The sequence below is a fragment of the Bidens hawaiensis genome, unplaced genomic scaffold, assembly GCF_021521415.1.
Source record: "Bidens hawaiensis isolate Kalapana, Puna unplaced genomic scaffold, B.hawaiensis_p1.1 tig00010809_1, whole genome shotgun sequence".
Lineage (NCBI taxonomy): Eukaryota > Viridiplantae > Streptophyta > Magnoliopsida > Asterales > Asteraceae > Bidens > Bidens hawaiensis.
Window position 1 is genome coordinate 32,016 of NW_027491831.1, and position 9,303 is coordinate 41,318.

Genomic DNA, 9,303 nt, shown 5'->3' on the forward strand with positions numbered 1-9,303 from the left:
AAATTACTGAAACGCCCCTGGTAACATTTAGAACTACAAATGGTTAAAGATTTAAACCCTTAAAAAGATAAATTAACATAAAAACAAGCAGGTTAGTATTAGTTAACGGGCCAAAATTGTATTAACCCATGTACTGACAGAAGTCATATATGCAATAACACCCTTTTAGTCAACAACACCCTTATTTCTTTTTAGACCTCTTGTAACTGAGATGCTTTTTCTTTCTTTCTTTTCTTTTTTTTTTCTTTATGTTTTTAACTTGCATCTTGTATCACAATATTAGTTTTACTGAAAGATGCAAAGCCATTGATTTTTTCATGGTAAACGTCGACCCACGTATAGTTAAAATGTCAAAATTTCCGGGCTTCACAGTAGGCTAAAAAAGGTCAACATTGACTAAAAGTTCTAATTTTTCTTTATAATATCTCCTGTTTAAATTTTCTAAAATGACCAATTTGCCCCTTGTATCACATCTCTTCAAATTTCATCCAATGGACCTTCTCCAATCAAATGGATCACTAACCAAAGACTAAAACATGGGACACTAATTAATCTTATTTCCATTATACTTCTTTTTTTATTTGGCTTAACATGTTATTGTTACTAATAAAAAAGATACTTTTTAATTTTTACAAAAAAACAATAAATGTATACGTTATTCTGTAACAGTTAGATGATTACTTTTTTTGTTCGTATACTATATATTTAAGCATATTATTTTAAGTGACCTTTTAAACTGCAACTGTTGGGGAGTTTGAACATAATTTTTACATTAACGCATCAAACTGAATATAAACATAGACTAATGAGCATCAAACTAATTTTAAGATTGGTGTAATTGGCGTACAAATTAGGTTTCGATGACTGAGGATCATAAAGTTTGGTAGGTTTCTATTGCAGTCGTAGGGTGTGAAATGGTCGCTGCTATATGCTATTGAAATAATAGATTTTTACAGAAATACACAAGTCTGGTCCTGCGGTGTAATTGTTTGTTTATTGTTGGTACAGGTTTGTTTGTAAGCAGGCGACTTTTTCTGCCTTTAGTGTCTTTACTTTTATCTCCTTATATTTTTATATGTAACTCACGTATCTTCCACTATTTTTTCTATCTATTTACTTATTTAATTTTTACACGATTTGAAATAAAACGTCATTATTTTTTTTGTCACTTTTCAATGAATTATATATATAGCCTTCAAAAATATGAGTTGTATCTAAGTTTTAACAGCGCAACCTTTTTAACAAAAGTTGCAAAATTCAATAAAATTTGCAACCTCTCATGAAAAAGTTGCAATTTATAATGAAATACGCAACTTTTTCATAAAAAAGGTTGCAAATGTGGTTTAATTATGCAACATTTTATGAAAAAAGTTGCATTAGGTCTTCTAATGCAACCTTTATGTTCAATGAAGTTGCATTAGAGTCAAATACAACTAATTTGAAAAAAGTTGCTATCAAAAAGTTGCATTATGCCTATTTTCTAGTAGTGAACTGTTCGCCGAACTTTCACGTCAGTTATATCCCTAATCGTGATTTTGCGATCTAGTTTTATATTACATATATAATAGACTACTCCGATTCAACAATAATATTCGCTAATATAGTATTATAAAATTATTGGTTCAATGCCACATGACATGTTTAATCAGTAATCGCCAAAAGCATGGTATCAACTAATCTTGTTAAATAACTTGATTTTCCCACTTGCCCACATCGTTGAAAAAAATAAAGAATTCCCACTTGCCAACCTCGCCTTTTATATATCTTTCTACAATTAAGCAGTATATATATCATTTTGCATTTGAAACGGTGTTACCCACTCTCTTTGTATACAAACAAACATGACTCGTGAACTTAGCCTATTGTTTCATGCCCTCGTATTTGTAGAGTTGTTACATGTTACAACATTTGTAGTAGCCGCGGAACCTCAAGTTCCGTGTTACTTCATATTTGGAGACTCGTTGGTCGATAGTGGCAATAACAATGGACTCACAACGAAAGCTAAAGCCAACTACCAGCCTTATGGGATTGATTTTCCACAAGGTGTCAGCGGTAGATTCACCAATGGCCGCACTGTCGCTGACATCATCGGTATGTGAATCGTATCGCATTAATAGGACATTTTGAAGAGAAATAAAGGTTGTTAATTAATATATTGATGTTAACATATCGTTAAATTCTTGATTTCAGGTCAACTTCTAGGTTTTTCCAAGTTCATTCCACCTTATGCTACCGCAACGGACCAAGAGATCAGCACAGGCGTAAACTACGGTAGTGGTAGTGCCGGTATTAGAGAGGAATCCGGAAGTCATTTGGTAATCATCATTTGTGGCGTAACTAGTTTATTTTATTTTTCGGTTCTCTTGATATCCATGGACCATGGAAAGTCAACCTTTTCTTCTTATGATTCTGTTTTCAATTCAGACGAAGCTAGAAACTTTGTTTTATATTTGGTTGTATTCTCTCATTTCAGGGAGATCGGATCAGCATGGATAGACAATTACATAATCACGAAAAAACAATTTCGCGTCTTTCTGCCTTACAAGACAACAAGACATTTACCGATGAATACCTTAAGAAATGCATTTACTTGTCAAATATAGGAAGCAACGACTACATAAATAACTACTTGATACCAAGCATTTACCCGACGAACAACACATACACGTCTGATCAATATGCTCTGGTTCTTGTGCAACAATACTCTCAACAACTTAAGATACACAATCTTTGTTATTTTCCCTTTGGAGTATGGTATGGTTATGTTCAAATATATATCTCTTTTTTTTTTTAATATTATTCGTATGATAGACGATATACAATATGGGAGCTAGGAAATTTGCTGTGTTTGGCCTAGGTCAAATAGGGTGCACCCCAGCTGAGATAACAAGGTTCGGCACTGGGGGGAAACCTTGCGTCGAGTGGATCAATAACGCGGTTAATCTATTTAATGACAAGCTCAAGAGTCTTGTTACTGAGCTCAACTCTGATTATCAAGATGCAAGATTCACTTTCATTAACCTCACTGGTATATCAGCACCACAGGGAGGTATAGCACTAGCGCAAATTAACATCATATCATATTTATATTTTTGTTAAGGATTAAATTTACTAAATAGAATGTTTGGATGCAGCTGTACCAGTACCAAATGCTCCTTGTTGTCAAGTGAGGGATGATGGACAATGCGTTCAGGATTCAAACCCTTGTCTTCTTCGGGCCTTGACGGTTTTTTATGATGGTTTTCATCCCAGTGAAATTTCAAACACTGTCATTGCAACAAGGTCATATATTTCAATGTCTCCCACGGATACATATCCATATGATATTAGTCATCTGGCTCGACTATAACTTTGTATAAGATTAGATGATACGTATTCTTTTGTGATTCTATGTATTCATTACCAATAAGCAATTCAAATGATGATAATATATAACATCTTATAATGTGTATGTTTACATTTAAAGTATTCATTAGCAATATCCGCCTTGTAATAATGAGAACTATATATGCCTGCAAATCAAATATTGTTGTTTCTTTCTTGTAAACTACGGCCAAACTCGCAAGGTAGGCTTTGGGATTAAGACAAAAGTCTCAAAGCTCGTTTTGAAAATGTCCGTTCGATTTCAACTTGATTTGTTAATGAGCTAGCATGGGGAAATGTACACTCACTTGTTTGGCTCGAATTATTTTCTAAGTTACACACACAAATATACAATTTAAATTCTCTCACTATTTATAAACTCACTATCCGGCTATAAAGCCTACAATCAATCATCTAAGTTCTCAAAATCCAAACTGGTTCCATAACCAAATCAAATCTCTATCGGCTACTCAGGCCTTAGCCCTCTTCAGTCTGTTTTAAAAATCCTTACGCCTTTCAGGACTTCGCAATTCTCATCCTCAGTTCTCATTCAAGTGAGTTTCCCATTTTATGTATATATGACGGCTCAAGACGTTTTCCGCATTCAGGAACTAGCCTTTAGGGACGTATATTGGATGACTATTGAAGCTATCTTTCAAAAGTCCAAAAGATATGATGAAACTATATACATTTTTGGCAAGTTTCTTGGTTTATATGTTTTAAATTATAATGAGCCGAACCGAGTCAAGCCGCTCAGTTTGTAAACGAGTTGCATTTGAGCATACCCTAGCGCGGTTAGTTTGGCTCACGAACAACCCTATTTGGGATAACGATGATTCTCATATATTCTTATGGGAAGTGTAACAACACCACACATAGATGAGAGACATATAGCCTAATTAATGAAATCATACACAAATTGGTGAGAGTGAATGAATCTCAAACTGAATTTGAAGATTTTCGTGATTTTACAGTTGATAAGAAAATCGTTGTCACCAACACATGAATTTTGTTGGTATTTTTTTTTGTCTATAAATTCAGTATTTAATTACCTTATTTAAAATTCGAAAATTTGGCGATGTTTGTCACATTTCTACTTTAAACCATTTTTCTCTTGTTCTTGGTTTTCCTTTTCATCTCGCCTGACGCGGCCATTTACAATTCTGTCTTGCATCAATTGGTACTAGCGATCGTTAGCATCCTAATGACAATTGTCAAAGATGTTCAACAACCTCGTCTCGATGGTGGGAGGTGAGACTTTGAAAAATGATGGGGCATAGTTGATGATCACAAAGACAACCTTGCCTAAACATGAATATATATATATATTGATATAATGCTAAATATTTATGTTTTCGTGTATATTTTATTTAACATTTTAATAGAATATGTTCATTTTAGTCAAGATTTGTATATTACTAACACTTTTATCTTTCGTAGGTTCCGGAAGTTGATCGTGATCGAAAAGGGCGAAAAGCGAGTCAAAAAGAGCCAAAACGAGGATCCGGAACGCGTCAGGAAGGAACCGGACAGAGAACCGGTCAGACCAGGCCAGTCTGACCGGCCACCCTACCCCCACATGCCGCGCCGCGTGACCCCAAGGGGCACACTGGCCGCCCGGCGCCTAGATGATGATGCTGTTATGTTTTTGGTCATTTTCGTTAATTGTTGGGCCCTGTTTTCAGTATATAAGCATCCCTAACTTTAACCTAAACATAACCTGCTGCCACCATACGAATTTGGAGTTTTGGAGAGCTATTATTCGAGTTTCTTGGAGGTTTGAAAGGCACGAGAACAGTCGGTGAAGAGTTAGACGTCAGCGAGTGAAGATTACGTGGTTTATCATCTCTGATTTCCCGTTCTTTATATTTTCACCATGTTTTCGGTTTTATTTGTTTTGTTTGATTTAGATTACACGATGCTAGGCTAAATTTCATAAAATACCTAGGTCGTGATGAACCTTTGTTTGGTTTGATTTTGATTGGGATTTCTTTTCGTTATGGATTTTATGTTTTAAGTAAAGCGTTGAGTTTGAATTAATTGATGCGTATGATTGCTTGGTTTTATTTACTTGGATTTATTGTTCCACATTGCCATTGGTGATTGTTTTATAGGATAGGGTTTTGTTAGATCATTTACTGTGTGTTCTTCACTAGTTTATGATTGATATGCATTAAGATCATAGAAACAACAAAACTAATTATATAGATAAAAGTAAGCTGCTAGCCTAGAAAGCTGTAAGGTGATAGGTTATTGATAGATCTTTGTTGGACAAGATTGCTAGATTTAGTTCTTCGTAAGGAGTCCGTATAGGTTTGATTGTCAGCTTAGTCTATTAAGTCAATTGAGTCTACTTGGCTATCTTTGATTTTCGTGTTGTAAGGTAGGATTTTGTCATAAAGATACTTAGACATAAATTATTAAATAACCGTAAGGAAGTTTAATCATATAACCGGTGAGTCTTAAAACTTGTTAGAAATTCATAAGTGTCTTCTTAAAGGTCAAGGGTCCTGTTCGGGTTTTCTGTCAAGGGTCTATTTTACGAACCCAGTTTCATAACTTAAGTTTCCCAGTTAGTTGATAGCCATAACTTAGGGGATTCTAGCCTAGATAGTTGCTTTTATCATCTGAATTAATTTAAGTGTTTTTAATAGTTTATTATTATTAATTCAATTATGGTTTTGATTTAATTAATTAAGTATTAGTTTAATAACTAGAGTTTGTTATTTAATCATTAGTTAATTATTACTTAGGTTTCAATTAATTTAATAGTTAATTATTAATTAGGATTTAGTTATTAAGTTTAACCCCCCTCCCCCCCTCAAACATTATTATTAAATAGTTGTGTCTTTAGTCGAGTCTAATTTGCTAGTTTCGTAATTTATAGAGTCTCGTGGGTTCGATATCCGGACTTACTTAGCTGTACTAGAGTCGACTGGTACACTTGCCGGTTAGTGGTTAAGTTAAGTTTAAGAGTCTAGAGTATTACTTAGTGTCTAGTTTAGCGTAATTTATACTATATATAAAGCAAATCCAAGGGACTTCTTAATTTTTTTAGGTACAACCTTGATTGCTTTAGGTACAATCTACATTGCGGTTAGTATTATTTGGTTAAAAAATATTTACAACTATTATCCTTCAACTTAGATCAAGTTTTTGTTAATTTGATGAATAGTTACATATTACCCCCTTATTTTAAATCAACTACCCCCGTGATATTAAAACGACTATAACTTTTTCACACGTTCATATTTTTTTTTAAAACATTACACCATAAAAACGAGAATTTTTTTCTCTTTAATTTGAGTATAGTATTGCTATAGTTCCTTAATATTTGAAAAATAACATTTTACGTGGTAGCCGGTTAGGACCGAAAACGGGTCGGTTCATGCAAGTTCGGGTCATGGGTTATAACGGGTTATGGTCGAAATGAGTCGATAAAAAAAGATTAATTTGGTTATATTCAGGCCCAGATGGTTCAGATTGAAAGAGGCCAGATTAGAATAGGTTTCAGGTTAGAATGGTGTCGGATCGATTATTTGATTATTTGTTTAATATCTTTCACTATGGACTTCTTAATCCGTATCCTCGAAAATTTCATCCCCAAACTCGTTATGGCGCGTACCGTCACCAGATTGCGCACACACACGCTTACCGGCACCTGTTAAGAGTCTAATGTCGTGTTACATGCATACCATTGCAAGGAGGCTACCGTTCGATGCGGTTTTTATGTGTGTACCCAGCCGCATCGCGCGAGCATTTGACTAGTTTTAGTTAATAATTATTTGACTACTTTTAGCACATCATATACATATATATATATACAAGGGAAAGTTCCCGTTCAAATGAAATTAACGTGCTAAACATGAGAATCAAATAGAGTAATTATGTAATTACATAATTACTCTACTTGATTCTCACGTTTAGTACGTTAATTTCATTTGTAGTCAATCCAAACCCTATATATATATATATATATATATATATATAGTAAGGATCTTAAGTAAACTTTTGAAATTGAGAACTTTAAGTATCATTTTAGATCATATAAAAAACACCTTAAAAATTATATAAAAAATTATAAAACAAAAGAAAAACGAAAATTTAAAAAAAGTTTATTTTAAAAAAAATTTATTTTTCATTCCGGTTTCGCGAAAAAAAAAACATAGTTATACACTAATTATACACATATGTATATCTTTATGTAATCTCGATTTACATATTTTAGACATATATACATTATCATTTATCTTAATTGTACGTATATGTATAAAGAATATCGTGTATAAAATTAATAAATACGTATTACACATATATGTATAATTTTGCAAAACCGATATTTTTAAAATTTTTTTTATATATTTTAGGATACTTGGATAAAAAATAAAAAAAAATTGGTTTTTCTACTTTTTTTATTTTCGTGTTTTTTTTGTTTTATAATTTTTTATAATTTTTTTAAAAGAATATTTTTTGTGGTCGAAAAAAGTTTCAAGGTTCTCAGTTTCAAAATGGTTCTCAAATGATCCTTATCATATATATATATATATATATATATATATATATATATATAGAGAGAGAGAGAGAGAGAGAGAGAGAGAGAGAGAGAATGAGTATCATTACAGAACTGTTAAATTATTTATGAACTTGAAGGAACTCTTGAAAACTAATGTTTTTTATAAATTATTTTGTATTTTAATGTTACTTGAGTGTAGCTTTATCATGTTTTATATCTATATTTACGATTACAGTTTTGAAAGAGTTTTTATACATATCTATATTTTGTTTTACACATATCATGTAAATTTGTTAGTACATAAATTTTGCACATATATAAACTTGTGATTAATATATGTAACAAAAATTTTTTATATAAAATATGATAAAACTACTATTAAATAATGTTAATGTATAAAAAAATTTAAAAAATGTTTGGTCGTTTAGAGTTTCTAAGAGTTCTTAATTTTTTTAGAGTTCTTAAATGATACTAACCCTATATAGATATATAGGTAAAAGATCCGATACATTAATCTATTATCGTACAATAGGTACGCGACATTCTGGAACGTCGATCTTCAATAACCATGCTAACCCTAAAATCACAATTACGCGAGCCGGCCTCCGTCAACCTCTTCTCCCGTCGATTCCGTCCACCTTCACCATCGTCGTTCAATGATTCCGTCCACCATCCACCGTCGCGACCATCGTCTACCGTCATGACCACCATCTTCTTCCGACACAACCATCAATAGTTGCTCACAGGTCAGTTCTCAAATTGAGCAATTGAAATTGAAATTGAAATTGTTGAACCTAATTGATCAATTAACCTTGAAATCAATCCAGTTAATCATCAATTTGAAGTTTTAATCGATCAATTTTGATAAACTTTAAACCTGAACGTTAAAGGTTTAACCTTTGAACGTTTAAAGGTTGTGAATTTGTTGAACGTATTAGTATTTTTAACCTTGAACGTTTAAAGTTTTGTGATTCTTGCTTGAACGTTTTAGTGGAACGTATTTCGTGTACGTAATGAACATTAAGCGATTATCGTACATTACTCACCCCTATATATATATATATATACACACACATACATACACACACCCAAACCCTTTATTAACTAGTAAAAATAATATGATTCATCAAGAATTACCACGCTAATATATTATTAGATATAATATAATTATTTTAATCAATTATAGATAATAAATATATAAATAAGATATATTTATTCTTACATGGTGGAGATTAAATGAGGCTACAACACTGTCAAAATAAGCATGGAACATGCTCAACACCCTTTTAAGTTATGTTAACAAGGTTTTTTTTATTTTTGTTTTTAAATTATGTTTTAGGAAACAAAAAGAACTGAAATTTAAAAAGAACCCGTTGTGTAACACATACAATAAAGTAACTCAAAAGCATACGAAAACAAAATTTCAA

The 9,303-nt window shown here is 32.3% G+C and overlaps 1 protein-coding gene across 1 annotated transcript; it reads left to right on the forward strand.

Moving 5' to 3' along the window:
- Positions 1–1,624: 1,624 nt before the first annotated feature.
- Positions 1,625–3,458, forward strand: LOC143536461 (GDSL esterase/lipase At1g29660-like). The gene is made up of 5 exons (XM_077030444.1): positions 1,625–2,091; positions 2,191–2,315; positions 2,474–2,717; positions 2,810–3,049; positions 3,135–3,458. The coding sequence occupies exons 1-5, from the start codon at positions 1,842–1,844 to the stop codon at positions 3,347–3,349; spliced, it is 1,074 nt and encodes a 357-aa protein (XP_076886559.1). The 5' UTR covers positions 1,625–1,841; the 3' UTR covers positions 3,350–3,458.
- Positions 3,459–9,303: the final 5,845 nt, after the last annotated feature.

Excerpts from the sequence above, each read along its gene's own strand:
- LOC143536461 (XM_077030444.1), top strand. The coding sequence starts at position 1,842 with ATGACTCGTGAACTTAGCCTATTGTTTCATGCCCTCGTATTTGTAGAG. Across the intron at positions 2,092-2,190 it reads CACTGTCGCTGACATCATCG|GTCAACTTCTAGGTTTTTCC; the intron begins GTATGTGAATCG and ends TCTTGATTTCAG. Across the intron at positions 2,718-2,809 it reads ACAATACTCTCAACAACTTA|AGACGATATACAATATGGGA; the intron begins AGATACACAATC and ends TATTCGTATGAT.